The sequence below is a fragment of the Schistocerca nitens genome, chromosome 2 (assembly GCF_023898315.1).
Source record: "Schistocerca nitens isolate TAMUIC-IGC-003100 chromosome 2, iqSchNite1.1, whole genome shotgun sequence".
NCBI classification, from domain to species: domain Eukaryota; kingdom Metazoa; phylum Arthropoda; class Insecta; order Orthoptera; family Acrididae; genus Schistocerca; species Schistocerca nitens.
In genome coordinates this window covers 905,004,228-905,023,132 of record NC_064615.1, presented here as the reverse complement: position 1 = coordinate 905,023,132, position 18,905 = coordinate 905,004,228, and the positions used below count along the sequence as shown (strand labels likewise).

General features: G+C 45.5%; 1 protein-coding gene across 1 annotated transcript in view; it reads right to left on the bottom strand.

Annotated features, from left to right (window-relative positions):
* Positions 1–18,905, bottom strand: part of LOC126235434 (uncharacterized) — a 169,429-nt gene that overhangs the window by 64,824 nt on the left and 85,700 nt on the right. The window contains exon 2 of the mRNA XM_049944158.1: positions 9,749–9,876. Within this exon, the coding sequence (XP_049800115.1) occupies positions 9,749–9,876 (128 nt within the window). The remainder of the gene's footprint in view (positions 1–9,748; positions 9,877–18,905) is intronic.

The following is an 18,905-nucleotide window of genomic DNA, read 5'->3' as shown; positions in this document are numbered from 1 at the left end:
TTTTAAGTACCCCATTCCTCATTACAGACTGTGGCTATAATCTTAGCAAGGCTTGGGAACCAGCGATCGGGCTAATCAAGAGTAAATCGAGCAAACGTATAGTTGTGACGACCACGGCGGACAGAGCCATCACACCGACGTCATCTCAGACGCCGTCGCAATCTGTTCCACCGCGCGACCGTGGCGCGGGGCGCGGACGGCGGAGGGAGCGCGCCGCGGGCGGAGGGTATTTAAATCGCCCGCCGCCGCGACCGAACCCAGTTCCCTCTGAGCAGCCATAGCGCACGGATCTCCGTGCCGGCACGTTCACAGGAGCTCAGTCCGTCAGTTCACTTGATGATGGCGACATGTATAATCGCCGAAATATTGTGCCCGTTGGACACTACAGACCGGCAGCACACCCGTGGATATTTTGATTATCAAATACGCCGGGAGAAACTCAAGAATCACAACAATAAAATACCTGATTTGGAATAAGGAAGTTTCAGAAAAAGCAAAACTCCTTATGTATAAGAATTGTTACTTCCCAATATCACCTATGGTGGAGAAACATGGACAACGACAGAAAGGGGCTGGAGCAGACTGCAAGCAGGGGAAATTTCTCAGAGCAGTTAAGGGAAAAACAAGAATGGACAGAGTGAGGAATGTAGAGATTAGAAAGGACCTTAAACAAGAAAGTATGAGAGAAAAATTTGAAAGAAAAAGAGATTAAGGTGGTATGGGCATGTTAAGAAGATGCATGGGCAGACATTCCCCAAAATTATGGAAGGATTAAGATGGATGGGAAAATCCCTAGAGGGCGCCCAAGAACACGGTGGAAAATGGTTCATTACCAGAAACAACATGTAGCACCAGTACAAAATTGAAAGGTGCATTAAAGAAAAAAAATCACAAATTTTGGACAAATACAAAAAAGAAGAAGTTATACAAGAGAATCCCAAGCAAGACAGTTGAGTAAACTACACTACTGGCCATTAAAATTGCTGCACCACGAAGATGACGTGCTACAGACGCGAAATTTAACCGACAGGAAGAAGATGCTGTGATATGCAAATGATTAGCTTTTCAGAGCATTTGCACAAGGTTGGCGCCGGTGGCGAGACCTACAACGTGCTGATATGAGGAAAGTTTCCAACCGATTTCTCATACACAAACAGCAGTTGACCGGCATTGCCTGGTGAAACGTTCTTGTGATGCCTCGTGTAAGGAGGCGAAATGCGTACCATCACGTTTTCGACTTTGATAAAGTCAGATTGTAGCCTATCGCGATTGCGGTTTATCGTATCGCGACATTGCTGCTCGTGTTGGTCGAGATCCAATGACTGTTAGCAGAATATGGAATCAGTGGCTTCAGGAGGGTAATACGGAACACCGTGCTGGATCCCAACGACCTCGTATCTCTAGCAGTCGAGATGACAAGCATCTTATCCGCATGGCTATAACGGATCGTGCAGCCACGTCTCGATGCCTGAGTCAACAGATGGGGACGTTTGCAAGATAACAACCATCTGCACGAACAGTTCGACGACGTTTGCAGCAGCATGGACTATCAGCACGGAGACCGTGGCTGCGGTTACCCTTGACGCTGCATCACAGACAGGAGCGCCTGCGATGGTGTACTCAACGGCGAACCTGGGTGCACGAATGGCAAAACGTCATTTTTTCGGATGAATCCAGGTTCTGTTTACAGCATCATGATGGTCGCATCCGTGTTTGGCGACATCGCGGTGGACGCACATTGCAAGCGTGTATTCGTCATCGTCATACTGGCGTATCACCCGGCGTGATGGTATTGGGTGCCATTGGTTAATCGTCTCGGTCACCTCTTGTTCGCATTGACAGCACCTTGAACAGTGGACGTTACATTTCAGATGTGTTACGACCCGTGGCTCTACCCTTCATTCAATCCCTGCGAAACCCTACATTTCAGCAGGATAATGCACGACCGCATGTAGCAGGTCCTGTACGGGACTTTCTGGATACAGTAAATGTTCGACTGCTGCCCTGGCTAGCATATTCTCCAGATCTCTCACCAATTGAAAACGTCTGGTCAATGGTGGCCGAGCAACTGGCTCGTCACAATACGCCAGTCACAACAACGTTTCACCACGCAACGCCTGTCAAATGGTTCAAATGACTCTGAGCACTATGGGACTCAACTGCTGTGGTCATCAGTCCCCTAGAACTTAGAACTACTTAAACCTAACTAACCTAAGGACATCACACACATCCATGCCCGAGGCAGGATTCGAACCTGCGACCGTAGCAGCAGCGCGGCTCCGGACTGGAGCGCCTAGAACCGCACGGCCACCGCGGCCGGCAACGCCTGTCAACTGCTGTTTGTGTATGAGAAATCGATGGGGAACTCTCCTCATGTCAGCACGTTGTAGGTGTCGCCACCGGCGCCAACCTTGTGCAAATGTTCTGAAAAGCTAATCATTTGTATATCACAGCATCTTCTTCCTGCCGGTTAAATTTCGCGTCTGTAGCACGACATCTTCGCGGAGTAGCAATTTTAATGTCCAGTAGTGTATATAGCGAGTAACTCTATATTTGATGTGTACTCTGTTAAATATTACTCCTTCATTTAATTTCTTGGTTGTATATTGTAAGAACCCCACACGCGAGTAACAAATCACTGGCAATATCGGCAGGGTTATTGCCTGTAATCAGTCTCTCGCTTCGACCTCGCAACACGTGAGTGATTTATCAAGCGATCTCAAGCCGTATTTCGAACTACCCATTGTGTTGTGAAGTTTAGCAGCAATGGAAATTGGTCTCCTTTGTCTACTAATAATACTTATTAAAAAAATAAAATCGGCTGTTGAGGTTTAATAAGTTTGGTTTGGAATGCTCTTTATGGGAACTGTAGTGTGTGTTGCAGAATACAGTATATTTGTCATTAGCAACGAGTGTGTTACGTTCATTTTCCCAAGTGTAATTTCGAACATTCGTCTTAAAATACTCACTTCATTTTTAATTTACCAGTGTTGTAGTTAACTACTAGAATTTACCGTAGTTGTGCAATCTAGATTTTTTTTTAAACATGTTATCAATAGCAGCGCTGTTCGTTCCAACAACTTTTCTTGTAAATTATACAGGGAGAGATATATTATAGGAAACGGAAAGAGACTTAGGTATAGCTCTTGAATGGTTATTACCCCACTCTCTGTAAGTTAAAAAGCTACATAAAACGTCAATTTTTTTTCATGAACACCAAACAAGTGAGTAACTAGATCATGTGTATTGTGATTATTACTTTTGACTTTTCATGAATTTCTTATTGTACGCCATAAGTTTGAAATCTGATGATATCAATGTTTTTATTTTTCTGTCTCTCTTACTGTAAATGATATGTTCAGCTACGAGTTCAAAGCGGTTCGTGCTTCCTGAATAACTCCGTAAATTCTGGCTCTGCCCAGAGCGGCCAGAGATAGTGATCATGTGTGCCTGGTAAGTGCTTGCTTGTGTGAATGTGGTCTTCTTTTCTGAAGAAGGCTCTTTCCGAAAATTAAATGTGTAACAGTCTTTTCGTTGCGCCTATTTGCAACTCAACGTCTCATCTTTACGGTGAGTAGCAATCTATTATTTTTCATAATATTTTGTAACATCTTTGGAACAATTGTTCCTGTTGTGGTCTTCAGTTTGAAGACTGTTTTGATACAGCTCTCTTGATCCTGTACAAATCTCTTCATTTCCAAATAACGACTGCAGTCTGCAACCATTTGAACCTGCTTACACTATCGAAGTCATTGTTTCTCTCTACACTTTTTATCCTCCACACTTTTTTCAGTTACCAAATTTACGATTCCACGATGCCTCGAGATATCTACTATCAACCGATCACTTCTTGTAGTCAAGATATGCCATAAATTTCTTTTTCCCCGGATCAGTTCAGTACCTCCTTGTTAGTTACCCGATCTACCCATCTAATCTTCAACATTCTTCTGCTACATCACATTCCATAAGTTTCTATTCTCTTTTTGACTAAATTTAAATTTATATTCGATGTTAATAAATTTCTCTTTTTCAGAAATGCTTTCCATGCCATTGGCAGATTGCATTTTACATCCTCTCTACGTCTACTGTCACAATTATTTTCTACCTAAACAGCAGAACTCATTCATTACTTTTCGTGTCTGATTTCCTGATCTAATACCTTTAGCATCGACTGATTTAATTCGACTATATTATTTTCCTTGTCTTGCTTTTGTTGGTGTTCCTCTTATAATCTGTTTTCAAGACACTCCATTCCGTCCAACTACCGTTCCAACATGTCAGCCGTCTCTGACACGATTATAGTGTCGTCGGCGAACGGAAAAGTTTGATTGCTTTTACCTGAACTTTAATTTCCTTGCCGGCCGGAGTGGCCGAGCGGTTCTAGGCGCTACAGTCTGGAACCGCGCGACCGCTACGGTCGCAGGTTCGTATCCTGCCTCGGGCATGGATGTGTGTGATGTCCTTAGGTTAGTTAGGTTCAAGTAGTTCTAAGTTCTAGGGGACTGATGACCACAGCAGTTAAGTCCCATAGTGCTCAGAGCCATTTGAACCATTTTTCATTTCCTTCCCAAATTTCTCCATGGCCTCCTTTACTGCGTGCTGAAAGTACTGATTGAATACCACTGGCGATGAACTATAACCTATTCTCAACTACTGCTTCCCTTTCATTTCCATCGAGTCTCATAAATCCAGTCTGGTTTCCGTGCAGGTTGTAGATATCATTTCACTCCCCGTATTTTCTCCCTGCTATTGTCAGAATTTCAAAGACTGTATTCCACTCACCATCGTCAAAATCTGTCTTCAACCTATCTTCTAAGACGAGTGGTAGGGACAGTACTGTTCTGCCTGTTCCTACAGTTCTACAGAAATCAAACTGATATTTCAAATGGCTCTGAGCACTATGGGATTTAACATCTGAGGTCATCAGTCCCCTGGAACTTAGAACTACTTAAACCTAACTAACCTAAGGACATCACACACATCCATGCCCCAGGCAGGATGCGAATCTGCGACCGTAGCGGTGACGCGGTTCCAGGATGAAGCGCCTAGAACCGCTCGGCCACCACGGACGGCAAACTGATATTTCGCGAGTTCGGTTTCTACAAGTTTTTCTATTCTTCTGTACGTAACTCGAGTCAGTATTTTGCAGCGCTGACTTATTAAGATGATGGTTCCGTAACCGCCTGCCTTTTTAGAAGTAGGGACTATTACATTATTCTTGAAATATAAGGATATTTCATCTGTGTCATATATCTTCCATAGCGAGGCCACAATTTTGTCATGACTAACTCTCCCAAAGATGTCAGTAATTCTGACGGTATGTCGTCTACTCCAGGGGCCCTGTTTCGACTTTGGTCTTTGAGTGCTCTCTCAAATTCTTCTCTCAGTATCATATCTTCCCTTTCATCGTCGTCTACTTTCTGATTTCTTTCTATAATTGCCTTCAATTTCATTTCTCTTGTACATCCTTTCTATAAAGGGCGCTCAGAAAGCTTCAGTTCGAAGGCAGTACAGTCCAAAATCGGTACGCCAATCGTGCAAAATACCCATGAGCGACCCACGAGGTTGAAGATACCCATTTCGTAAAAGACACTTCAAGCCCTTTTCTAAGGAACGATCAGAGGCATTATAAACGCATGAGAGAGATCAGGACTATAGGACTGGGGATGCAGTGCCACACACTTGAGTTGGTGTAACTTCTGCGTTACGGCATTCACTATAGGGGGAAGTGCGTTATCATGAAGCAGCAGCACCCGTTGTAGCACTCTTTCCGGAAGTTCTCCTTAATTGCGAGTCGTGATTTTTCCAGCGTTGAGCAGTATCGTTTCCCAGTAATGAACACGCGAAGTTCCTTGAAATCAGTAAGCAGTTCGCCAAGGGAATCAAATAACAGGATGAGCATCACATTTGGAGCAGATGGCTGGCTCTTGAACTTCTCGGGACGAGAAGACGCTGAATGACACCACTACATTGTCTACATGGCGGCACCGGCTCCCGTCGCATACAACAATGCGCTTAAGCAACGTGTTGCTTTCAATAATGAAACGCATCAGGCGCTTCAGGCAAACGGCCATACGCTTTGCTTTTTGTTCAGTTTTCAATGCCCGGGGTATCCACAGGCTGCAGACCTTACGCTAGCGTTAACTCCGGCCAGACAATGTGTTGCACACTGACAAAGCTAATGTCGAATCTTTTGCCAGTGCACGAATGGTTAAGCGCCGGTCCGAGCCCTAATCGTATCGTCAACCGCCCGCTTGTTGTTGTCTGTCATGGATGAGGTTAGCCTACCACTTCGACTGGCGTCTTGTGCCTAATTGCAACCAGCACGAAACTAGGCGCACCATTCCACAATGGTGCTTTTTGACAGACATGTCTCCCCATACACATTCTTTCACTACTGGCCATTAAAATTGCTGCACCACGAAGATGACGTGCTACAGACGCAAAATTTAACCGACAGGAAGATCATGCTGTGACATGCAAATGATTAGCTTTTCAGAGAATTCACACAAGGTTGACGCCGGTGGCGACGCCTACAACGTGCTGACATGAGGAAAGTTTCCAACCGATTTTTCATACACAAACAGCAGTTGACCGGCGTTGCCTCGTGAAACGTTGTTGTGATGCCTCGTGTAAGGAGGAGAAATGCGTACCATCACGTTTCCGACTTTGATAAAGTTCGTATTGTAGCCCATCGCGATTGCGGTTTATCGTATCGCGACACTGCTTGCTGCTCGCGTTGGTCGACATCAAATGACTGTTAGCAGAATAAGGAATCGGTTGGTTCAGGAGGGTAATACGGAACACCGTGCTGGATCCCAACGACCTCGTATCACTAGCAGTCTAAATGACAGGCATCTTACCCGCATAGCTGTAACGGATCGTGCAGCCACGTCTCGATCCCTGAGTCAACAGATGGGGACGTTTGCAAGACAACAACCATCTGCACGAACAGTTCGACGACGTTTGCAGCAGCATGGACTATCAGCTCCGAGGCAATGGCTGCGGTTACCCTTGACGCTGCATCACAGACAGGAGCGCTTGCGATGGTGTAGTCAACGACGAACCTGGGTGCACGAATGGCAAAACGACATTTTTTCGGATGAATGCAGGTTCTGTTTACAGCATCATGATGGTCGCATCCGTGTTTGGCGAGATCGCGGTGAACGCACATTGGAATCGTGTATTCGTCATCGCCATACTGGCGTATCACTGGGCGTGATGGCATTGGGTGCCATTGGTTACACGTCTCGGTCACCTCTTGTTCGTATTGACGGCACTTTGAACAGTGGACGTTATATTTCAGATATGTTACGGCCCGTGGCTCTACCCTTCATTCGATCCCTGCGAAACCCTATGTTTCAGCAGGATAATGCACGACCGCATGTTACAGGTCCTGTACGGACCTTTCTGGATACAGAAAATGTTCGACTGCTGCTCTGGCCAGCACATTCTCCAGATCTCTCACCAACTGAAAACGTCTGGTCAATGGTGGCCGAGCAACTGGCTCGTCACAATACGCCAGTCACTACTCTTGATGAACTGTGGTATCGTGTTGTAGCTGGATGGGCAGCTGTACCTGTACACGCCATCCAAGCTCTGTTTGACTCAATGCCCAGGCGTATGAAGGCCGTTATTACGGCCAGAGGTGGTTGTTCTGGGTACTGATTTCTCGGGATCTATGCACCCAAATTGCGTGAAAATGTATCACATGTCAGTTCTAGCATAATATATTTGTCCAATGAACACCCGTTTACCATCTGCATTTCTTCTTGGTGTAGCAATTTTAATGGCCAGTAGTGTAATTCTCCGATGGATGTCTACCCGTGTTTGTTCTTTGGCAACCATGAAAAAGAATAACAGCACGATGGTTCTGTTTGGACGCATTTAGCTATAACGTCACCATAGTTCACGCTTCCTGAGGAAGCGGAAAGACACAATTGCCACATTAATCCCTTGCCTAAATTTCGGTGTTTGCAGTTACGTTACGTTGCAGCAACGCCCTTAAACCAAAACTTCTTGATCGCCCCTCATATACAGCGTGTAAAGGGATATAAGTTCAGGTATTTTGATATGTGGTACCTGAATACATACACACTTGTGTTTTTTCTCTGCATCGAAGACTCTTCCCACAAAGACGTCACCAACTTTAAGATCTAATGTTTTCTGCATGGTCGTAACTGCACCACTAAATGGGCTACGCCTGTCAGTATAGACTAACTAATTTGCGCCCGTCTCCACATTTCAACACCTGTTCCAATGTCCAGGGGAAAATAAGCATTAATGGCTCGTTCTTGTCACATGTTCTTAGTGTTACTACCCAACCTAAAAACATACGACTTGTAATGGCTGTAATCATTAGTCAGAAAATGACGTAAATACTGATGTAATGTTGTTGAGTACACCTTCCTCAGTCACCAGTAGAAATATCTGGAGTTATACTCGTTACACCCTGTATAATCCTCACAGCTTTCAGTTTTTTTTTTTTTTTTCTTTTTTGCTTAGTATGGACAATGTACCCGAGATATTAATATTCATACAAATGCTTAAGTTAAATACCTAGGCGCGCAGTCCGGAACCGCGCGACTGCTACGGTCGCAGGTTCGAATCCTGCCTCGGGAATGGTTGTGTGTGATGTCCTTAGGTTAGTTAGGTTTAAGTAGTTCTAAGTTCTAGGGGACTGATGACCTAAGATGTTAAGTCCCATAGTGCTCAGAGCCATTTGAACCATTTGTTAAATACCTCATGTTATCTGCAGACTTATAATGATCTCAGTCTTTTGTCTATTTCATCTTCTGTTGCCTTCACTATTTCATCTATCAAAGCTGTCATTTCGTCCTCTATTGCATTGCTTTCCTCTGGTGCAGTCAATCGTTGCCTAATGCTATTTTTCAAACTCTCAGATATCTCTCGTTGTTCGACCATCGAGGCCCCGTCTCCTTAATTTCTACTTTTTGCGATTTCTTGAGCTTTTTATCTGAAGTTAATAACCAATAAATTATGGTCAGAGCACACACCTGCTCTAGGAAATGTTTTGCAGTTTAAATTCTGGTTGCAAAAATCTCTGTTTTACCCTAATGTAGTCTACCTGAATCTTTAGAATGTCTCCAGCTCCCTCTATGTACACTGCCTTATTTCATGATGCGTCAATCATTAGTAACGATAAAGTTATGCACTAGGCGATTTCCCCTTTTATTCCGCCAGTCCATATTATCGTACTGCTTTTCCTGCTCGTCCTTTACCTACTATCGAAGTCTACTCCCCATCATAATTAAATTTTCGTCTCCTTAACTGCCTAAAAAATTTCGATTCTCCCGTAATACATTTCTAATCACATGCGGAGCTAGCTGGCATATAAACTTTTCCTAATGTGGTGGTTGTTGTTTTTTTTCTATCTTGACTATGATAATGCGTTCCCTACGCATTCTTATTTTCTAATTATTATTAGGCCTACTCTTTCATATCCCACTTTGATTTTTTTTATTTGTAGCCCCTTACTCATCTGACTAGAGACATCTTTCTTCATGCCACCGCACTTCACTAATTCCCTCTATAACAAATTTCCACCTATCCGTTTTCCTTTTTAGCTACCTTTACCTACCACCCCGACTACGTAATCTAGAACTGTAAAGAGATGTTCCCAAATAAACAAGAAGGTAAGTAAAAGTTTTATTTACCATCACTAAACCACAACAGCATGCCAGACTTTGGCTGAAAACCCATAACACATAATTACATGTCGACTTACCTTTTCTTGAGCCTGTACATTTTCATCTTCTCGTCGTAGTAGACATCCTGACCCTGGTAGGGAAGTATAAAGAGCTCAACTCTTCCTTGGGAGTCTTCAGGAGTCTCCTTCTCGTCATCTGTCGACATCTGTTGGCAAAACACAGAACAATTTACGAGCGTCTGTTCTAGAGCGACATCATGCACCGTTTTCGACACAGGACTTGTATTGTTAATAAGTAGGATTAAGATCCCCTTCAATCATCGACATATAGGTTTCCCGTAGTTCTGCCAAATCTTCTAAGTTGATTTCCGGTGTGCTTTCGTTGCAAAAACTCTCGTCGGTTTCTGATCTTTCTTAATGTCGGCATTAAACTCTAACCTTCCTTCTTTATTGTAGCCCACAAACAGTACGACAAAAACAGACTGTAAATTTCTGTAGATCTTTCTTATCACAGATCCCGTGACGATAGCTGTTACTCTGTATTTACGCTATGTGATCAAAAGTATCATAACACCCCCCTGAACATACATTTTTTATATTGTGTGCGTTTTGGTGCCACCTATTGCCAGACACTCCATATCAGCAACCTCAGTAGTCATTAGAGATCGTGAGAGATCAGAATGGGGCGCTCCGCAGAACTCACGGACTTCGAACGAGGTCAGGTGACTGGGGTGTCACTTGTGTCATACGTCTGTACGCGAGATTTCCACACTGCTAAACATACCTAGGCCCACTGTTTCCGATGTGATAGTAAAGTGTAAACGTGAAGGGACACGTACAGCACAAAAGCGTACAGGCCGACTGTGGTGTCACAGCCAGACACCACACGTCCTAGGTGGTAGCTTAAATCGGCCGCGGTCCTGTAGTACATGTCGGACCCGCGTGTCGCCACTGTGAGATCGCAAACCTAGCGCCACCACAAGGCAGGTCTCGAGAGACTGACTCGAACTCACCCCAGTTGTACGGACGACAGAGCTAGCGACTAGACGTACGAAGCCTTTCTCTCTCATTAGCCGAGAGACAGAATAGCCTTCAGCTAAGTTAATGGCTACGAACTAGCAAGGCGCCATTAGCCTTACAGTGATTGTAATTAGAGTCTCACTTGTGTTCACCATAGAGATGTACAAGAAGACATTAAAGCTAAGTATATGAGAAGCTCCGTTCTTTTCTTCATAGCATTAATTACGTATCCTGTTCCAGTACTTCACGCCCGTCTGCGTTAGTCTCGCGTGCCCTTTAAGCCACCTCTATCTCCAAGGTGTTGGCCCAGCTGCCGACACATCACCGACCTCGTCTGTTGACTGACAGAGACCGCCGGCATTTGAAGAGGGTCGTAATGTGTAATAGGCAGACATCTATCCAGACCATCACACAGTAATTCCAAACTGCAAGTACTATGACAGTTAGGCGGGAGGTGAGAAAACTTGGATTTCATTGTCGAGTGGCCAATAAATCCCAAACGACGCCACGCTTGGTGTAAGGAGTGTAAACATTGAACAATTGAACAGTGGAAAAACGTTGTGTCCAGTGACGAATCAGGGTACACAATGTGGCGGAGTGGTTGCACGACAATAACATCCCTGTAATGGACTGGCCTGCGCAGAGTCCTGACCTGAATCCTACAGAACGCCTTTGGGATGTTTTGGAACACCGACTTCTTGCCAGGCCTCACCGACAGACATCGATACCTCTGCTCAGTGCGTGCAGCACTCCGTGTGGAATGGGCTGCCATTCCCCAAGAAACCTTCCAGTACCTGATTAAACGTTTGCTTGCGAGAGTGGAAGCTGTCATCAACGCTGAGGGTGGCCAACACCATATTGAATTCCAGCGTTACCGATGGAGGGCGACACGATCTTGTAAGTCATTTTCAGCCAGGTGTCCGGATACTTTTGATCACATAGTGTATGTCATAGGCATGCCATCTTCAGCTGTTTCATTTCCAACCGATTTCGGTGTTACATTACACCATCTTCAGGGGGTTGAAAAACCACTGTAGGCTACTGTAGATAGTCATAATTACGGTAGTTTTCTAAGTAGTGACGGTCAGTAAAGATCGTAACCGCGTTACCTACACATCAGATGTGTTGCATAGGTATATAGATGTATGTAGTGGAATGATAGGGCTCCCATCCCAAATCCAAGATGGCGGCCATGACGTCCCATGATAACGCAAGTACCGTTAGACCTGTGATGTCACAGACACTCTGATAGGGTTCCCACCTCAAATCCAAGATGGCGGCGCCGGGGAATTCAAAAAGTGTCACGCCCCCCTCCCAGGCGGGAAATTCAAATTTTGTCAGATTTTCGCGAGTGCTACGCCCACTTCGACTTGGAAGGAAATAGTTAAAGTCCCCACCACGATCCTCAACCGACCGCCACGTCCCCCTACGAATCTATTTTGGCGGTACATATTATCTTATTATGATCTTTGGAAATTCAAATTTTGATGGAAGGAAACAATCGTACCTGCTGGTGAGGATGTTCCTGTTACTGACAACTGTGCTTGTGCTACAATATAACGGCTCACCTCCACTAACCTAAGTCATCTGACCGCCACATCTTCCTAGGAACTGGCGCCAAGTTTGAATTTTGGTGGTAAGGGAGGGTCAATTCGAGTATCTCTACTAAGCTAAGAAAATGGTTCAAAAGAAAGGACACTTGGGCTACCTCCACTAACCTAAGTCATCCGACCGCCACCTCTTCCTATGGATTGGTGAGAAAAGGACTCAGCCTGCACTGGGCTGGCAGAGAGAGGAAGGAGTGTACTTTATTTATTTTGGATCAGTTTATTTGGGGATGGAGTATATTTATTACACTCATACAAAACACATGCTCTGACATGCTTGGCGTCATGTCACACAGCCTACAGACATGCAAACCACTAAAAGACTCTGCTAATCGCCAACTGTCGAAATCATGCACTAGTCTTTATTTAAACAATTCGAGCCACTACCGTCGTCCACTGTGTTCACCATGAGGTCCAGAGCCCAACTGACCTAGTACACAGTACTGTCACCAGAGGGTGCTGTCGTCCAAGATGACTGACGTGACGTCAGCTGATGATGCAAGTAGCGTTTTCCAGGATAGCGGGAAACAGTGTGTTCGCCACGAGGTATGGACCTAGTACACAATACTGTCACCAGAGGGCACTGTCATCCGTTCCGTGACATAAACTGGAGGGGAAAATGACTCAGCCTGTGCTGCGTTGCTGGAGAGAGGAAGGAGTGTACTTTATTTATTTTTGAACAACTTATTTACGAATGCAGTATATTTGTCACACTGACACAAAACACCCTCCCTGATGTGTTTGGGGTCACAAAACACAGTCTGCAGACCTGTAAACTACTCGTACATAATGCATCACACTGGTGTGTAGACATGCTCAGTACTCGTAAATTGTCCAAATAGCGCATAGCACAGCCTACAGACCTGCTCGTAAAATAATGCAACAGACACGGAAACAATGTACGCTGGCACCGTCCGCCACTCCCCTGTCGACTGGACCGCAGAGGAGGCTCGAGGCAACCCCTGCAAAGTGACGTGGCTGTCAACTACAAAGCCACGCACAGGTGCACGTTCGGGTCCCTCAAGCATGAGGTGGCGACATCCCCATCATACTTGATACACCTGACAAATTCCTCTCGAAATACTGGATCACCTAGGCGCCATTGATGAGCGATCGAGCGGAAGCGAAGACCTATTTTCAAAGTGCAGATGCTCCAAGGTGGACCGCCTGTGTGTGTATGTTCGATGCTGCCGGTGTGAACCCTCCCTCTACCTGCGGTCTGGCGAAGAGCTAATTGCCGAGCGACGCTGCAGAAATCCGTTCCAGAATAGCACAAGCTATGCGTGACATGTCCAGCCATGCCTGTATACCCAGCATGGCTCACACCTCGCAGTGGGATGCTCGTCCTGCTGTCAATATACCTCTCAGAAATGTTAAACGTTCACACAGTTAAAAGCCTGTGCATGCTTGCAAAAACACCCTTAATCATAAGAGCATTCTCCTTGTTTGGAAATAGATCGACGTCTAAGCACAGACGGGGCGACTCCGAACAATTACAAAAACAGAATTCGAAGCACTGTCATACAGAAGACAAAAAAAGTCATGAATTTGCAGTATCCTACAGCTGCAGGTATGGAGATGTCCTAATGCCACAGTTGCAGGTGAGTGACGGCATCCCCTTCAGAGATGGATGGTATGCTTCAACTTGTCTTTGAACGTTTGCTTTCTCAGAACTTTCCTTTACACAAACAGTGCAGTTACCTTTTATATCTGTACAGCAACCGAAAAAAACTGATCACCATATTGCACCGACAACTAAACCTCGCAAAGTGCCATAGATATCGTCAAAGATGGAATGACTTACTCAGTTACGCTGCTCTCCCACTCAGGACAGGAGGTTGAATATTAGAGCGTGAAACCAATATCCAACCCAGCAATATATCCCCACGTTCTATGTCAATATGGGAAACATACAATTCATATCCTCCACCATACAAAATCATCCCTTTTACATCAGAAAGCTGTCAGTGGATCGAAATCACTCTCAGAACTGTTCTACAAATTCGGCCTCGTTTCCCCCCTCAGCACAAATGCATTATTGTTCCTGGTCCGGACTTGTTTGCTTGCTTGCTCGCTTTTCTACACCCATCTCCATACTCTGGAATTACAAGAACATATCTAATTTCGCATGGTTTGCTAGAATATCATACCATTTTCGCAGTACTTCTCGATATCAAGCACATATCAATATCGCTTGCACAGCAGTACTGCTCGTGCGATTTATTTCCGAAGATATAGACCAGAAATTATTTCTCTAAAAACCCGAAACTTTAGCTAGGTGGGGAGTGCTGTAAACCACTCACTAAATCGAAACCTTTCACGTATGCAAAAGAAGCAAATAGAGGAAACTGATTATTTCCACTCTCGAATACCGATGTCGGTGATGTAGTAGATTCCAAATCATCCCTATAATTTACAAGATCAACTAAGGTGTTTCTCATGTCTAGAGAACTGGCAAACGTGCCTTCCACATGCTAGAAGCACACACCGTAATCGATCTTCCCTCAACTAAATAAAGGTGCGAAATGAGCAGAAGCAGTCAACCGAACAATTTAGATGGGAGGCAATGACGATCCAGCCCAAACGCACCTCCATATTCAGTCTTCTTAAATCTCCACGCAATCACGAAACCTATGCAACACATACTAAGTACACTCCTGGAAATGGAAAAAAGAACACATTGACACCGGTGTGTCAGACCCACCATACTTGCTCCGGACACTGCGAGAGGGCTGTACAAGCAATGATCACACGCACGGCACAGAGGACACACCAGGAACCGCGGTGTTGGTCGTCGAATGGCGCTAGCTGCGCAGCATTTGTGCACCGCCGCCGTCAGTGTCAGCCAGTTTGCCGTGGCATACGGAGCTCCATCGCAGTCTTTAACACTGGTAGCATGCCGCGACAGCGTGGACGTGAACCGTATGTGCAGTTGACGGACTTTGAGCGAGGGCGTATAGTGGGCATGCGGGAGGCCGGGTGGACGTACCGCCGAATTGCTCAACACGTGGGGCGTGAGGTCTCCACAGTACATCGATGTTGTCGCCAGTGGTCGGCGGAAGGTGCACGTGCCCGTCGACCTGGGACCGGACCGCAGCGACGCACGGATGCACGCCAAGACCGTAGGATCCTACGCAGTGCCGTAGGGGACCGCACCGCCACTTCCCAGCAAATTAGGGACACTGTTGCTCCTGGGGTATCGGCGAGGACCATTCGCAACCGTCTCCATGAAGCTGGGCTACGGTCCCGCACACCGTTAGGCCGTCTTCCGCTCACGCCCCAACATCGTGCAGCCCGCCTCCAGTGGTGTCGCGACAGGCGTGAATGGAGGGACGAATGGAGACGTGTCGTCTTCAGCGATGAGAGTCGCTTCTGCCTTGGTGCCAATGATGGTCGTATGCGTGTTTGGCGCCGTGCAGGTGAGCGCCACAATCAGGACTGCATACGACCGAGGCACACAGGGCCAACACCAGGCATCATGGCGTGGGGAGCGATCTCCTACACTGGCCGTACACCACTGGTGATCGTCGAGGGGACACTGAATAGTGCACGGTACATCCAAACCGTCATCGAACCCATCGTTCTACCATTCCTAGACCGGCAAGGGAACTTGCTGTTCCAACAGGACAATGCACGTCCGCATGTATCCCGTGCCACCCAACGTGCTCTAGAAGGTGTAAGTCAACTACCCTGGCCAGCAAGATCTCCGGATCTGTCCCCCATTGAGCATGTTTGGGACTGGATGAAGCGTCGTCTCACGCGGTCTGCACGTCCAGCACGAACGCTGGTCCAACTGAGGCGCCAGGTGGAAATGGCATGGCAAGCCGTTCCACAGGACTACATCCAGCATCTCTACGATCGTCTCCATGGGAGAATAGCAGCCTGCATTGCTGCGAGAGGTGGATATACACTGTACTAGTGCCGACATTGTGCATGCTCTGTTGCCTGTGTCTATGTGCCTGTGGTTCTGTCAGTGTGATCATGTGATGTATCTGACACCAGGAATGTGTCAATAAAGTTTCCCCTTCCTGGGACAATGAATTCACGGTGTTCTTATTTCAATTTCCAGGAGTGTATTAGTTCGCTATTCGATCGTCTAGAGGACAACATGGTTAATTCATCTATATTCGTACACTCCAACAGGCCTCTCCATTCTGACAGCGCCTACCATTAATGGAAAACATGAATCACCCCTGCATAGGTCACCGGCGCTGCAGGCCGAACACGCACAGGTAGAATCCCCCTAAGAAATCACTCACTTATATATTTTATCCATGTACTTACAGCTAAATGTTACGATCGCTGTCTCAGTTGAATGGTATTCGACAATGAGCAAAGTACGGGAAATACACCCTGTTGACGGCTGTGGCTCTGGAAATAGAAATACCAGTACCATTCTTATGACTTGACATACTCTTCCCACGCTACCACAGTACTCCACGTCAAATCTATATATTCCTTACGACTGGACATAGTCATTTCCTTTGCATATGTCGCAACACAAACACATACTTTGTAAACCTGATGCTCAACGCGAACATATCACACAGTCCCCACTACTAAGTATAATACTTCGTCAATAACTGATCGCTGACGATACGAAATAATACTGAGAGAAAATCGACCATGGGTGGACATGTCTCATAAGTTTTTCTTCCGAGTACTACTACTGCATCTTATAATGAGAGCCGTAATCGGCCAGATGTTACAAAAAACTCGATCCCAACAACTACTGTGTGTTACCGTCACAAACGGTCATGGTTTTACAGGTGCACACAAGTATCCATGTTAGAAGCTATGCTGGCTTTATAAATCGAGGTACGACATTACCTCTGAATGATGTGGTTTTTCTACCAGGACAAATACCGAGATGGTGATCGCTGGAGTGTGTATTATCAGACGAGCAGCACGCTTACACGTAGCCCACGATGCAACATCGTGATAAAATCGCTGAATTTGGAAAGTTATTCGGCTAAGGAACGTGGTATGGAATAGTTATTTGCGATTCCCTCACGCCGCTAGATATTTATCCAGTATGTGTAACGTATTCTGACTCGATGCCATGTCAGAGGTTCTGCTATATAACCACTGAGTTACAGGCGATGACTAATTGAGAAGACCACAAACAGCAGTAGCAGATGATGTGCTGATTGAGGTCGTAAGAAATTGTACAGTCGTGGACAAAACGAGCGAGAGCCCTCGTCTTTTCGTTATGCTGATCCGCACAGCTTTAAAGTCTGCTACACGGCATAACAGGCAAGGCAACGAAGTGCTACCAACATACTATGCACAGGCGTGATATTGAAAAACTATCCGAACTTTGTCAGACTGTTTTCAGTCACGTGTAAGGCTATACTAATGCTGATTAGTGTGTCAAACATAACACGTAAATAAAAGATATAAATGAAAGAAGAAACACTAATTAGTATGAACTGTACACATAAAAATGAATTTCATCTTATCGAGATAACTGTTTTAGTAAGACAAAGTACCCCAGATCGTTACGAATTAGCAAAATATTATGCGCATTCGACTCCGAAACGGTCTGTGTCAACATTCAGACCAGTAATACCGGATTACCGTTGCTTACCTACCATGAAAGTGTGCAAATTTAGCAGTGCGTGGAGAGTCATAACGAAATTCAGTTAAAAATCATTCAGTGCCACACTTAAGTCAATTCAATTATTGATAGAATCGGAAAAAGTAGGCAGTAACAAGTGTGAAATTCTACAAGAGTTTCATATTGACATCCACAGGGCGCTGGTAGAAAATAAAGGTAGCAATAAAACGTATTGGGGGCCCGAGAATTTCTTAAAATTGGTTTACTAATAGTCTATCTGCCTCCATCGAGATTAGAACCCGGGTTCGATTCCCGGCGGGGTCAGGGATTTTCTCTGCCTCGTGATGACTGGGTGTTGTGTGATGTCCTTAGGTTAGTTAGGTTTAAGTAGTTCTATGTTCTAGGGCCCCCCCATTAACCATGGACCTTGCCGTTGGTGGGGAGGCTTGTGTGCCTCAGCGATATAGATGGCCGTACCGTAGGTGCAACCACAACGGAGGGGTATCTGTTGAGAGGCCAGACAAACGTGTGGTTCCTGAAAAGGGGCAGCAGCCTTTTTAGTAGTTGCAGGGGCAACAGTCTGGATGATTGACTGATCTGGCCTTGTAACATTAACCATAACGGCCTTGCTGTGCTGGTACTGCGAACGGCTGAAAGCAAGGGGAAACTACGGCCGTAATTTTTCCCGAGGGCATGCAGCTTTACTGTATGATTAAATGATGATGGCGTCCTCTTGGGTAAAATATTCCGGAGGTAAAATAGTCCCCCATTCGGATCTCCGGGCGGGGACTACTCAAGAGGCCGTCGTTATCAGGAGAAAGAAAACTGGCGTTCTACGGATCGGAGCGTGGAATGTCAGATCCCTTAATCGGGCAGGTAGGTTAGAAAATTTAAAAAGGGAAATGGATAGGTTAAAGTTAGATATATTGGGAATTAGTGAAGTTCGGTGGCAAGAGGAACAAGACTTTTGGTCAGGTCATTACAGGGTTATAAATACAAAATCAAATAGGGGTAATGCAGGAGTAGGTTTAATAATGAATAAAAAAAT